Source organism: Balaenoptera ricei, chromosome 12, assembly GCF_028023285.1.
Source record: "Balaenoptera ricei isolate mBalRic1 chromosome 12, mBalRic1.hap2, whole genome shotgun sequence".
Classification (NCBI taxonomy): domain Eukaryota; kingdom Metazoa; phylum Chordata; class Mammalia; order Artiodactyla; family Balaenopteridae; genus Balaenoptera; species Balaenoptera ricei.
The window spans coordinates 71,496,922-71,511,715 of NC_082650.1; the positions used below are offsets into that span (position 1 = coordinate 71,496,922).

The following is a 14,794-nucleotide window of genomic DNA, read 5'->3' on the forward strand; positions in this document are numbered from 1 at the left end:
TAATACGCCAGTATCCATGTCATAGGTCAGAGTTAAATTGTCTTCATACCCTAACTAGCTTACTTGTTAACCGAATATTTTCAAAAAGTATTTCATTCAGGTTCTTAGAGGGCCGAATTGTTAACCGAATATTTTCATAAAGTATTTCATTCAGGTTCTTAGAGGGCCGAATTGTTAACCAAATATTTTCATAAAGTATTTCATTCAGGTTCTTAGAGGGCTCAGTACGCCTTACTAGAGATTGGAGATCTCCCAGCTTGCTATAAAAGTTTAAAGCTCCTGCTTTTGGCTGCATTAGTTAGGAAAACTCGTTCCTTTTGATTTGCTTGGGTTGAGTCAAATCAACTTCTAAAATGTGTCCTATTTTACCAGCACAAAAATAACATTAATTTTAACCCTTCATTTGTAAGGTTGCCTCAGGGCTGCCCTGGCTGATTACGTAGATCATCCAGGGGACGGTTATGGGTTGAATTGTGTCCCCTGAAAAGATGCTGAGGTCTTGTGGCAGGACTTTAGTCCCAATCCCGTGTGCCCGTGAATGTGAGCTTATTTAGAAATAGGGTTTTTGCACATGATTAAAATGAAGTCATTAGAGTGGGCCTGATCCAGTATGACTATGTCTTTATACAGTATAAGGGGAAATTTGGACCCAGTGACAGACATGTACAGAGGGAAAAGGATGTAAAAGCATGGGGAGAATACCATCTATAAGGCAAGGAATGTCTGAGGCTAACCAGAGCTGGGAAGAGGCCTGGAACAGATTCTCCCTCCCAACCCTCAGAAGGAACCAACCTTGCCAAATTGATCTTAGACTTTTAGCCTCCAGACAGTGAGATGATGAATTTCTGTTGTTTAACAGCCACCCAGTTTGTGGTACTTGGTTACAGCAGCCCCAGGAAACTAAATCAGAGACCGTTACTAATTTAGGCAAGCCTAGTCATGTATCCACAGGGCTACATACTCTCTGAGGGCGCTTACTCTGCTGAAAACTGCTGAGGGCAGCTCTGCCACCAACTGCATTTAATGTGTCTGATCACGGTGTACCAGCTGGTCTGCTCTATCATCGGCATTAATTGAGGAAAATTCTTGATGTACAACCAGTTCAGATAAATTAATTAAAATCCCTAACACTGTATGACTTGAACATTTTTATTTTTAGGAAACCACTACTGGTCTTAAATTCTGTACGTAAAAGCCATAAAATTTAGTAGTCTTACTTAAAATATCCTTTATTTACTGTTCTTTCCTACCTAAAAACTGCATGTATTTTTCTCGTTTTGGAGGTAAGAAGGGGGATAGGGAGGGTTATTAGATGGCAAGGGGCTTATAATCAAGGGAAGTGATACCAGTGATGAACTGGCAAAGAGTTTTCCATCGGTCATATTGTCTTGGGTTATAGGTGTTTGCTTGAGAGAAGAAGTAACTACCAGAGACAAGGAGTGTATCTTCAATTTTATTGTTTGGAACCTACAATTGCAAAGTGTTTTTAGGTCATTTCTTAAACCACTGAATAATACATGTACACATATTTAGAAAACTTACAAAATGTTTTTTAAAAATTTGTGCTCCAATAGGATTTACCGTAGTTTACTGGCCAAGCATAAGCAAATATACCCCAAATGCAGTCTTACTGACATTTTCCTCTTAGTCTATCGACATTTGTTTACTTATGGCCAGTCTGTATATGCATAGAAGCTAGGGCGTTATTTTACTGCAACATTTATGAAGAGGTTATGAAATTTAAAAGTATGTTTTGTATCAAGAATACCTAATATTTGTAAACATCAAGAAACATCCTCACTCTTCAATCCTTTAGCTGCTGTTCACTGACTCTTTGTGTAAGGTGAGGGCTCCCACTTCTTACTGAATCATTTCTATGGTAACGAGTAGGCTCACGTGGTCCCACCACCCCCTTAAGCAAGTATTTGTTCTTTGTGCATAAATCATTTATTTCGTCGGTCTGGGTATTTCCTGAGCACCCACTTAGAGGGGCACACTCTCAGGCAGGAGTTCTCATATCTGTGCCTGAGAATGACTGTTCAGCTTTGGAGGCAGAGCTGACTTTAGATTTAGGTATACCACCTAAAAAAATCAACCTTGGCTCCGCTCTGGATTTCCCATAAGTGGGGAAAGGGGGTGGAGTGTGTGAGACTAGAATCAGTGCTGTTATCTTGCTCGGGAGAGACAGGTGCAGGTTTAGAGCTACACCTTCTCTAAGAAGGTTCTCTTCTCATGACACCTTCCCATTAGGAAGAAGAAGGAAAGAAGCAGAGGGAGAACTGATAGAATCTCATAAAATTATTAGTAGCTAATGCCATGAGTCAGGCACTCTGCTACTACTCATTAGCAAATACGTATTTAACAAGTGTAAATGGCCTTTTAGCTCTTTCTCTTCTATAATGTTGTTGGTCCTGGGCGTCCTGGTCTTTCCTTCCCTTTCTCCCTGCCCCTTGACTGCGTTCTGCAGCTCCTGGCCTTTCCCATTATCTGCTGCACCTCTTCTCCCAGCTCCTCAAAGGCACACGGTGGTGCGGGAGAGAACGCCACCCTGTGTTTAGTCCGTTAAACACCCTATAGCAACACGTGCTAAAAAGGAAAAAAAAAAACAGAGACCAGAAATAAAGCAGAGACTTGTTCTACATGAGTCTGGGGCTACTGATAGTTAAAAAGAGAGGAGACCATTAAGTATCTTCCTGAACAGTAACTAACTGGATATAATTGAAAGAGTGCGGGACTGAGGGCAGAAGGCCCAGGTGCAGGTCTGGGATCTGTCACTTTTAGCTGTATGGCCTTAAACATGTCAGTGCTTTCTGAGCTTTAGTTTCCTCATCTGTCAAATGGGAAAAACAATACCTGTCTTGCCCACCAACGAAAGTTATGGGCATCAAATAAGATAATGTGCTTAAAACTCCCTTGTAAATGATAAAGTTCTATGTAAACATAAGTTGTTTGGTGGATTAGAATGGATATAAAGGAGAAAAATGACGTGTATGGTTTAAAATTGTTTCTAAAGTGTTATTAAAATTTGCGTATGTCAACTAAAGATGGTTGGCTTTCTCCTCATAGGGCCCATTTTCATTTCTTTTCCTGTGTGTTCATTAAGTTGCTGATCCTGAGTGATGATGTCAGAGTCTTCATTTACAGCCCTTCTAAGCTCAGCTTCTAGGAGACTGCAAGGATGGTCTGCACCATCACAAAGCCAGTTCCTAAAAGGTAGACTTGAATCTCACTTGAGGAAAAAATACAGTTCCATTAATGGCAAGGAGAATTTTTGGCTATTGGTATAATACAATGATCACTGCCAAAACTGAAAGAAGTATTAGAGAAAAGCTTCCATGGCAATGACTTCCTGCAGAAAACTGGATCCGACCTTCAACTGCTGGATAAATTACTCTCATTTTTGAGATGTATCCGGAAACCACGTTGATATCTTGGTCACCTAGAAAAATACATACATTATTTTAACTACAGAAAAAATAATTACCAGTAAGAAGGGGGAAGCTAATGTACTTCTCGAAAGTCCTTTGTAATTAGATATAAGAGGGAAGATATTCCTTTCATAAGCAGGGATAAAGTGTCACAGAAGACAAGAACAATGGCGATCATAAGTGCAAAGAATCTGATTGCTTTTTCATGTTCCAGATGTGAAATGTGCCCATTGTCCAATATTGGATAATTGGGGGGAATAAATCGTCTAAGCTCTGAGATGACTCAAGATAGAGGCTCTTGTCATCAATGCCTCTGAACCACTCCGGACCGAGGGCATTAGGGAACTGGGTCAATATCAGTTAGCTGAGACATAAAAGTGGCTTGTTGTTTTTGGCTTGCCTGCTCAGGAATCATTTTCACATAACTGATGGTGAGACAATGGAGTCTTCACTTGCAAAAGAGAGGAGAACTGACAAAGAAATACTAATCACCTGTAACTGCAACAAACCCCTAGGGACCTGACAGACTTTTATTTTAAAAATGCCACACTACAAATCATATATCTAATAGGGCGGTTAATATCCAAAATATATAAAGAATGTATACAACTCAAATACAGATGACCAACAAGCACATGGAAAGATGTTCAACATCACTAATCATCAGGGAAATGCAAATAAAACCACAGTGAGATATCACCTCACACCTGTTAGAACGACTGTTATCAAAATGACAAGAAATAAGTGTTGGTGAGGATGTGGAGAAAAGGAACTCTAGTGCATTGTGTGCAGAAATGTAAATTTGTGCAGCCACCATGGAAAATAGTAGGAGGCTCCTCAAGACATTAAAAATAGAACTACCATATGATCCAGCAATTCCGCTCCTGGGTATTTATCTAAAGAAAATGAAAATAGTAATTTGAAAAGATAAGATATATGCCTCCCCTGCCATGTTCATTGCAGCATTATTTACAATAGCCAAGATAAGGAAATGAGTGTCCATCAGTGGAAGAATGGATAAAGAAGATGTGATATATATATATACACACACACACACACACACACACACACACACACACACAATGGAATACTCTTCAGCCATAAAAAAATGGCCTCTTGCCATTTTTAACAACATGGGTGGACCTTGAGGACATTATGCTAAGTGAAGTAATTCAGACAGAGAAAGAGGAATACCATATGATCTCATTTATGTGGAATTCAACAATAAAAGCAAGCTCAGATACAGAGAACGGACTGGTGGTTGCCAGAGGTGGGGGGAGTCAGGGCTGGGTGAGGATGCAAAATGGGTGAAAGGGGTCAAAAGTTATTACAAACTTCCAGTTATAAAAAAAATAAGTCCTGGGGATGTAATGTACAGTATAGTGAATATAGTTACTAATACTGTATTGCATATCTGAAAGATGCTACGAGAGTAGATCTTAAAAATCCTTATTACAAGAAAAAAAAATTTTTTTTGTAATTATGTGAGGTGACAGATGTTAACTAGACTTCTTGTGGTGAGCATTTCGCAATGTATACAAATGTTGAATCATTATGTTGTACACCTGAAACTAATATAATGTTATATGTCAATTATACCTCAATAAAAACAATATATTACTATCAATATAATACTTATAAAAAAGAACTCTTCTCTCTGCAGTGGTTCTCACCCCTGGGTGTACAGTAGAATCACTGGAAGAGACTTTTGCCCCACCCAAGTAAATCAGAATCTCTTAAAAGTTGGGACCAGTGCATTGGTATTTAATTTAAAATGCTCCCCAAGTGATTCTAATGAATAGCCAGAGTTGAGAAGCCTTAGGGCCAAGGCTTCCTCAGCCTTCTTCTATGTAAGGTCCTTCTCTCCAACACCCATCAGCCTGGTCTTGGGTGATGCACAGTCATCAACTTCTTTGTTTCATGCAGGGCTCGAGAGGACACCTTTTAAGCCTGCCTTTCCATTTCCTATCATGGGATGGGTGGAAGTGCCTGGCGCCTTTCCTCCCAGGAAGGGCTGTCTCCTTTGCCCTGGATCTGTCCTTCACCCTCCTTGGGATACACAGCGAAAATGGCAGTCCCCTGTGATAAGGCTGAAGAGGAACCTGGCTGAGCTCCTTGCTGGAGACAGATGCAGGGAAGCTGTGCATGTGTCTTGTAAACACACTAGTTTCTGCCCTGGAGAACCGGAAGGGGTAGTGTACTGGCAGTGGACTCTATGCATAGGAGGTGGTTCTCAGTTGGATTTTTAAAAATGAGCAGGGGGTATAATGACCCTCACTGCTGCTGGAAATATCACTTAGGGTCAAGTGTGGTGGTTCCTATAATTTGCTCCAACCCACTGTGCAGAACGGGGCAAGGGACATATCCCATCCACTCCTACCTGACCTGTTTACACTTAAAGCTTCTTCAAGAAAATTTAGATGATTTAATATGGTTTCCCACATCCAGCCTAAAGTTCTAGCAGTGTGGTTTTTCTATAAGTGCCACACTGATTGATATTTCACAATTTAAATAGCTGCTTATATGTACTTAAAAGAGTTTTAAAACACTTTTTATGTAAAAATGTTTTTCCCTGGGCTTGGGTGGATGGGTTACGTGTGCTGGGGAGAGGCAGGGCAACATTCCCCCAGGCTGTGCTGCTGTTTCCCAACAAACAAAGCAGGAAGTAGTCGGCAACGTGGGGACGGATCTAGATTTCTGGCTTTGCCCTCCGAGCTTCATGCATAGCTCGCGTCTTGGGACCAGTTCTGTTCTCGGGGACCTCTGGGTTAGGGAGGGGAGGAGACACTTGTGCTCACCAGAGTCATGTTTTAACACTTCGTCCTTTATCATCCGGAATCCATCCCCACCGCTGGCAAGGAAGCTCGGGAGGATCACCTTGTACACCTCATCCATCCTGAGGGGCTCGTAACTGGGCACGCGACACTGGGTGCAGAGAACCTCTAATCTGACCACTCTGTCCCCGGGGTTTCGGGAAAGATCGTACACCACGTGAATTCCTAGAAAAGAAATGAGCCTGTATGTTTTCACTGGATCCAAAGGGAAATTTCTGTTTTCTAAGAAAGGGCCAAATCTGGAATTGGGGCACTTGGGCTTAGTTTTCCTTTAGTTTGAGCTTGAGTGATATTTCAGCAAGAGAGCTGAGGGTGACATTGCAGCTACCCTATCTGGTTAGGTTCATCCTTGAGTCCTTCTGGGAGGTCTGAGAACCCCCGGGAGGAAAACTGGCTCTGGCCCAGAGTGGGTGAGAGGTGACTCTGCAGGGAGAAAACAGACCTTTTTAAAATCCTGAGTTAATTGGTCCAGCAGCTTGGTTCAGTGGCTCTGGAAAATGAGGAACAGATGACAGGCACAGAACCTTGTACCATCTTGATGACTAAGAGATGTTAATAATTTGGGCTTGGGTGACTTTCACAAAACATACGACTACCCAGCACTGTGCTGGGGCACTAGTGCCCCAGTGTTCCCTCCACTCTGTCCCGGAAAACGCAGAATATCTGGGCTACGCCACAGGCAGCAGCCTGGACCCCACCACCCTCTGCAGCCCCTCGATCCCAGCAGCGGAGTGCTCTGCAGAGGGAAGACTTCACAAAGCAATCACAGCCCTCAGGTGCGGCCCACTATCTACAGGCCAGAATGTGGTGTCAGAGTCAAACAAGATTATTCATATTAATTTAAAGTTGAATTCATTGGCCTGTGGACTTAATTATTGGCGAAAGCATTTCAGAAGTCCTTGACAATTTGGGAAGCATTTGTTTTCCTTCCATTTTCACTGCAATCCATGAGATAAGCAGGCACATTTTCTCACCGTGCTCCGAGAGGCTGAGGGCTTGCCCCAGGTCCCGCTGGAACCAGAGCCAAGTTCCTATGTCTTGTCCAGGCTGCCCCGCCCAGAAATCATCCTTGTTAATACTTATCGGACACTGCATTCCTTTGAACTTCTGTATGGTTCCAGGCAATCACCAGGCAATAGAACAGAAAAGGTTTTGTTTTTTCTGTTTTTTTTATGAAGAATAGTGAATGTTTAAGCAACTAAGATTTTAATAGAAACTAGACCTCAAGGCGGCTGACCTGCTTAGAGTTTGGGGGGCCAGCTCCTGCAGAGAAGATCATCCGATGTCCGAATCAGACTTGGCAAATAGTGCTCATTTTCGGGGCCTTGGGGCTTTGACCCTGACCTACTCCAGTGGTCTGGCAATTGAAAGACTATATGCGTTGGTGTTGGGTGTGCGAAAACCCGAACAGGCCTGACCAGGAGGTCCTGGTAAGGGGGGAGCTAAACCAACCAGCAGGAAAGCCCACCTCACCTTGCAAGGTGACTTACCGCCCACCTGCAGGAACTCCCCCGTGGACTGGCCATAGCGGTACACGCTGTGCTCGAAGGCCTTCTTCAGGGTGGAGCCTTTTAATTGGACCAGGTCAAAGGTGCCTCCAAAGGGCAGCACAGCAGCCAGGGTCTCCCAGGTAATCGTGCCTGAGGGTAGTCACAGATGAGGTGAGAAGGAAAATGGCTGGAGAGCCAGCACACCCCACGACCGGTGTCCTTTAGGACTGGCGGAGCAGGGGAAGGAGGCACGGGGCACAGGGAGGCTCTGAGGACAGCACAGCTGGGTCTGAGTGTTCCTGACACTTAGGGGGAGAATGGAATCAAGAGGCCTCTGGCTGTGCCCTCCACCACTGAGGCTGATGGTTTTTGACAGCGTTATCAGGGAAGACTACAACAGTGTCTTGAATATCTGTCTGGTTGGTTTGTTTTACCATATGCTATAATCCTGGATACCTGTAAATGCACTAAAGGAATTTATCCAGCTGTTTCTTCCCAGCACCTAAGATGGGCAATTTTTTTTTTTTTTTTTTGGCCATGCCTCATGGCATGTGGGCTCTTAGTTCCTTGACCAGGGATGGAACCCGTGCCCCCTGCAGGGGAAGCGTGGAGTCCTAACCACTGGACCGCCAGGGAAGTCCCAAGATTGGCAATTTTGTCCTCCCCTTTCCAGATATCAAGGTGGAGGCCGTCACTATTTTGCATACACCAGCAACAATTTGCGTTTTGCTGTGTGAATCAGAAGTTTAGCTAAACCTTGGTGCCAGTAAGGCTAGCTGCTCCCTCTGTGAGCAAATGCATCCAAGAACACACAAGCCTGTGTGCGCCCTTCAGGTGGGGCACTGACTCGAGTGGCCGAAGGGCCTGGCACGGTGGGGGGGGGGGCGGTCTTGGGGGACTGGTCAGACAGAGAGCACGCCGAGCTGAGGCCGGGGGCCGGGAGCATACCGTTGTTCCGCTCGTCAATGGGCGACCGGATGCCACCTCCGTTTAAAATGCACATGGACACGTGGTTCCAGGACATCTCATCCGGGTGTCTCAGGTTGTTGTTAATCTGCAACAGCAGCATGAATTTACACTCGTTATTCTGGGTCCTCCTCCTTAGGATCAGTTCCTGGAACTTGGTTAGCTGTACCGGGCAAATAAAGCTGCTGCTCTCCTGCTCCTGTGTGCCCAGAGCTTTCTCAAGTGTAATTCATCAGAATTGCATCAGAGAAGCAAACCTAAGATACTGTGGCCAGTCCCAGGTCAGACTCTGAGTAGCCAGTAGCTCTGAGCCCCTCTCCTAAGACCCCTGCACCCACCAGGCCAGGGGCCCTTAGCAAAGCCAGCACTTGAAGGAGGAGGAAGGGGCTTCTGTGCAGACTGACCCACGGGGCTGCTCCGCCCGGGACCTCCTCCAGGGCAGGACCCACATTTGCTCCTGAGGGCGGAGCCCAAAAGCCTTTCAACTCCAGACCTCAGGCCACAAAGGACCCTGGCATCCATGTCTAGGTCCCTAGCCAGTTCCCAAGTTGGCAATTTTGGAGACAGAGAGACGGGGGAGCCCCTGAAACGGGGGTGAGTCAGTTTCATTCTTCCTTTTCTTTTACAAAACATCATGTTTAGTTACAAGAAATAAAATGAATTACATTCTCATTTGAAAAAATATGATGGTGGAGGAGGTGAGGGAGACACAGGGCCACAGGGCGGCTATTAGGGCAGCACAGCTGCAGTGTTCCTGACGCTTAGGGGGAGAAGGGGCTCATTCTCTCTATGTTAGGTAAGCCCTGCTAGAGCCTGGGGTGTTTCCTTCCAGACCTGCCTCTGCACATTCACACTCCGGCTTCTCTTCAGCTACTTGTCTCGCGCTGACCGTGTGATACTGAGGAGCCAGCACTGGCCCCACCTTGGAAAGCGTGAGTGTCGTCATTTACTTGGCAGACATTTATTGAGTGTGGCTGCATCCCAGGTACCCGGCACCCGGCACCGAGCTGAGCCCAGACAAAGGAACGGCCTCCTGGGTGCCCCTGGGCGTGGTGAATCTCAGCTGGAGACCTCGGCTCGGCACGGCCCTCCCGGGGCGCTGCCCGCAGACGGGTGGACAGAGGGGTGTTTTTGGTGTGGGATCTTGCTCCAACATGGGACTTATTATTCTTGTGATGACTGCTTTGCTTGTGAAGGTGGTTCACACAAGGCCGAGTTCTCTGGGGCCAAGAGGACACAGATCAGTGAAACACACTCTGGCCTAGTTAGGGCCAGGCAGATGCATTTTATTCTATGTCTACTTCTCGGGAGGAGCAGAGTTTGTGGATTCAGGTCATCTTACAAAAGGAAAGCAACATCCAGTATTCAGACGCCTAAGATGAGCACCTTGAAATAAAGGCTTCTGTCCCTTTTTTTGTTTTTTTTTTTGGCTGCACTGTGCAGCATGCAGAACTCACCTGACCAGGGATCGAACCCTCACCCCCTGCAGCAGAAGCATGGAATCTTAACCACCGGACCGCCAGAGAAGTCCAAGGCTGCCGTTCTTGTAAAGCAATAAAGGGATGGCCCACTGGTCTGCTTCGGGCACCTTCCCAAGGTACTCAGTGTGATTACACGCCAAGCTTTTGTCTGGGCACTAATTTTCAAAAGTCCTCAATTCTGTAACTATCAGGTCGTCCGTCCTCGCATCCTCCCTCCCTCCTTCCGTCTCCCTTCCTCCCTCCCTAGGCACGGGCCCTGCTCTCCTGTGGACCACTCACCACAGCATCACAAATCAGGTTGCCCATGTTGCATTCTCGAAAGCGGCATGACTGAGTGGTGCCATCCAGATAGACAATTGTTTTCCCCAGTTCCTGGGACGAGTAATTATCTAATTTTATCCGCCATTTGTTAATGTCTGCTTTTATGCTTGGATCTAGAAGAAAACAAACAAATCAGCCTGCAGTTAAAGCCTAAATGGTGGAGAAAGGCTCAAACGTCATTCAGCTCACCTGGCGTGAGTATACAGTTCTTTACCGTATTTGTGTACATTTTGATTTTGACTGGGAAATTTCCTTAGGAACCTCTATTCCGTTTCCTGGGAGTAAGACCCAGCTTGGATCTTAAAGACGTGCCAAGTAAACCAGCATCAACTCGTCACATCTGAATGAGTGTCTGCTGGCCCACCGGGGAGGGCATTAGTGGTGGGGAGACAATGAGAGGCCCAAGGGCTGGTATAAAGGGCTGAGACGTCCGGCTACAGGGTCCCGGCCCCTCCCTCTGGCTGTCGGGAGCTCTGGCTCTCCAGGGCCCCTGGTCACCCGTCCTTCCCTGTCTGATCACGGTAAACAGGAAAGGGCAGGCGAGAGAGAGAAGCACAGGAAGGTGTTCATGTACACTGTATGAAATGCATGATGTGAAATGTATTTTCATTTTGATTCCCAGCTCAAAAAGTAAGAAAGACACACACGCATTTGATGACCTGAAGCCCATGGAGACTGGGCCGCTTGCCCAGGCACACTGCTCCTGGTGGTGGGGCTGGGTGGAGCCCCGCTCACCCAGCCTGAACCCCTTTGCCCCAACAATCAGCTCTCCTCTGGACATGGGCCGAGAGTGGCTCTCCTGCGCCAGGGTGAAGCTGGAAAAGACACGAGAGGCAGCGACACAGTGTCTGATGCTGAGAGGGCTTGGGGCTTTTGCAATTCGTGTGTGTTTTAAATCTCCTTATCCATGAAGAGGGTAGAGTAAACTCAAGGGAGAAGCTCAGGTCTTCAAAAACATTGTCCTGAAACATTAACCAAAAAAAAAAGGAAAAAAAAAAAGAAAAAATCCAGCCACCAAATCTTTGCATTGGTGGATCACTGCCCTGAATTTCACGTACCTTCCAGAATGCTGCTGTTGAGAAGGATGGGATTTCCATGTGAAGTGACGACATTTCCTTTTTCATCAAACTCAACCTTCAAATAGCCTAGGTATTTGCCAAAAGCATAGGCCTGGACCACGGGAACCTGCCGTCCGTCATCGGACGTGACTATGAATGGGTACTGCCCCTCTGGCACCTCTTTGGAAGGTGGAGTGCCTGCAATGAAAGATCCGAAGTTGATCAAGTAGGCCCTTGTTCACTGACGGCCGGGAGCCTGCAGGCCGCCGGCCAGGTGACTGCGAATTCTGAACTGATGATTTGCCAGCTGCTGCTCTACACAGCTGGTCTTTCAGAGCCCGGCTTGGGCATCTGTCCCTGTTTCCGAATGCCCTTTTGGCACGTGAATCCTTCCATTTTCAACCCAGCAGGGGTTGCTAAGCTCTTGCTAAGTCCTGGGCACCGTGCCTGGTGCTATGTGGCATACAAAGATGCGACACTGCTAAGACTGTCCCGCCTCCATCCTGACCCCGGCTCCAATCTCACCAGCCAGGTGGAGCAACCAAGCCACTTCACTACACTGTGCTTCAGTTTCCCCATCTGTAAAATGGGCAAAATTAATGGGTTATTGCTGCCATCCTGGGCTTGGCAGTGCCAAGTTCAAAGCTCTCGGGCAGCGGACTCTCGTGGCTACTGAGTCCTCCCTGGTGGCGGAGTCCTTCTGTGTGGGGGGAACGTGTCGCAGTCCCCGGTTTGTCGCTCCGGTGGTGTTGGGGCTCTGCGACGTGCAGAGGGGTGCTCCGGGTGAGAGTGGTGGGGGGGATGGCGGGTGCACAGGCAGGCTGTGGGCAGTGCTGACGCCTGAGGTCCAGTGTCTCACTGTGACCTCTAGAAAGGGTCCGCTCTTCACTGGGCCCAGAAAACCCCATACAATCATGCAAATCAAGCGGTTCAAATCTTCGTGTTCACTTTATTTTTATTTTTATTTTTTTTCGTGTTCACTTTAAGGACACTCGTGAAACTGCCCAGGCCAAAAGCCACCAAGTATCTGAAGGATGTCACTTTACAAAAGCAATGTGTGCCATTCCGTCATTTCAATGGTGGAGTTAGTAGGTGCGCCCAGGCCAAACAGTGGGGCCGGACGCAGGGTCGGTGGCCCCCAAAAGGTGCTGAATTGTTACTGCACATGCTCAAAAATGCAGAGGGTAATGCTGAACTTAAGGGCTTAGATGTAGATTCTCTGGTCATTGAGCACATTCAAGTGAACAAAGCCCCCAAGATGCAATGCAGGATTTACCGAGCTTGTGGTCGGATCAACACGAGCTCTCCCTGCCACATTGAGATGATCCTTAGTGAAAAAGAACAGACTGTTACTAAACCAGAAGAGGAGGTTGCACAGAAGAAAAAGATACCCCAGAAAAAACTGAAGAAACAAAAACTTACTGCCCGGGAATAAATGCTGCAAAAAAAAAAAAAAAAAAAAAAAAAAAAAAAAAAAAAAAAAAGCAAATAAAAGTTAAAAAGAAAAAACAAAGGGCAAAATAACAATTCCTATTTCACAGCAATGTTGAGAGGATTAAACATTTAAACTCTCTTGCTGGGACTTCCCTGGTGGTCCAGTGGCTAAGACTCCGTGCTCCCAATGCAGAGGGCCCGGGTCTGATCCCTGGGTCAAGGAACTAGATCCCACGTGCCACAACTAAGTGTTCGCATGTCACAACTGAAGATCCCGTATGCCGCAACTAAGACCCGGCACAGCCAAATTAAAACAAAACAAAACAAACTCTCTTGTAGAGTGCCTGGCACATAATAGGTACTCAATAAATGTGTATTTCTTTCCCCCATGAGGGAATGGCAACCTCTAGAAACCCTAGACACACGCTCCAGAGCTTAGACTCTTTCATGGAAGATCAGCAGAAATGACAAGAAATTAACACAACATTGTAAATCAACTATACTCAATAAAAAATAGAATGACAAAAGGCCATCCTTAGGTTTTGTTGCTGAGTTCTGTGTCCCCTCGGGTGCCTTGAGGAAGAGCCACATTCACCGGGGCGGCCGACCGGCACACACACCGCCCGCCCCAGCCAGACTGCAGACCTGCCGGGTTCTGCTGAGCTCTGTCTCAAAGGGGAGCCCTGGCGAGAGCCTGGGAGCCACTTATCTCAAAGGGGAGCCAGAGGCTGAGACCCACCCCAGCACGGCCTCCCGGACACACGCCGTGTGAGGGTGGGAGCCCGGCACTCGGAGCATGAGCCCTGGGCTCTGATCACCTGGCACGTTCCAGTTCTGCAGCTGCACCCCTCCTATGGGTGCCCTGTACTTCCTGTCTCACCTCCAGCGAGAGCGGGATCTCATCTGGGCTGTTCTGAGTCAGAGACTATAGAACAGATACCCTTGACCCACTACTATTTCTATCACCTCCCTCTGCACACCCACTACCAGCGCTTCCTATTAGATGTCCACTGAGAGCCTGGGGAACTTCAGCTTGTGTTGGTTCCTCATTGGACCAGTTATGAGAGTCAGCCAGGAGCCAGCCCTGGGCTAGATCTCACTTAATCCTCCAGGCATCCCACGAGACAGCTCCTATTATTATCCCCACACTGTAGACCGGAAGACCAGTTGTCACAGGCATGTGTCCATGGTCACGCAGCTGGTATGTGAAGGAGGGCCGGTTGAAAAGCAGGGCTGTGAGGCACCGGAGCTTATGTTCTCTCCACCACCCAACACAGCCTGCGACGTGCTGTTCTCAGAGAGCCTGCAAGAGCTGGTTTCCAAAGGGCACTCACCAAAGCAGGTGCAAGCCCAGGGGCTGCACCTTTGTGCCCCAAGCTGTGTCTGGGCTTCCCTTTTCACTGAAGACATTATGTTGTACACCTGGATTTATGAAAAACCCAGTCCTGCCTTGCTCCTGAGCCGAAAGCAGCCCCTTTAGCTCAGTAACCACAGAGCAGAAGTGCTGCAAATACCAACATTTCACCAGCAGGAAATATTCATGGTTGTGGCCAGTCTTAATTTCCCATTGTCTTGCTTCCTCTGGATAAAGAAGAAAGCCTTGGAATTTTATTTTTACAAAAGCATGGACTTGAGATCCAGTGCAGGCTGTGCCCCATCTCCATTTGCACAGGCTTACGGGTGGCCGGCAGATGGTGGCTGTGACTGTCATAGATGGTCTGATGCATTGCGGAGTAGCATTCCGTTTTGTGGTGGTCCTTCTTGGACAAACTTGGAGCCTGG

General features: G+C 46.9%; 1 protein-coding gene across 2 annotated transcripts in view; it reads right to left on the reverse strand.

The window, feature by feature from the left end:
• NT5E (5'-nucleotidase ecto) overlaps positions 1-14,794 on the reverse strand; it is a 53,534-nt gene that overhangs the window by 6,567 nt on the left and 32,173 nt on the right. The window contains exons 4-9 of one of the 2 annotated variants that reach the window (XM_059941712.1): positions 11,579-11,776; positions 10,479-10,633; positions 8,701-8,806; positions 7,753-7,902; positions 6,227-6,427; positions 1,452-3,439 (exon numbers count right to left, since the gene is read on the reverse strand). In XM_059941712.1, the coding sequence (XP_059797695.1) occupies positions 3,276-3,439; positions 6,227-6,427; positions 7,753-7,902; positions 8,701-8,806; positions 10,479-10,633; positions 11,579-11,776 (974 nt within the window). In that variant the 3' untranslated portion in view covers positions 1,452-3,275. Of the gene's footprint in view, positions 1-1,451; positions 3,440-6,226; positions 6,428-7,752; positions 7,903-8,700; positions 8,807-10,478; positions 10,634-11,578; positions 11,777-14,794 lie in introns of those variants that run through there. The other variant, XM_059941713.1, reaches the window with a different exon arrangement.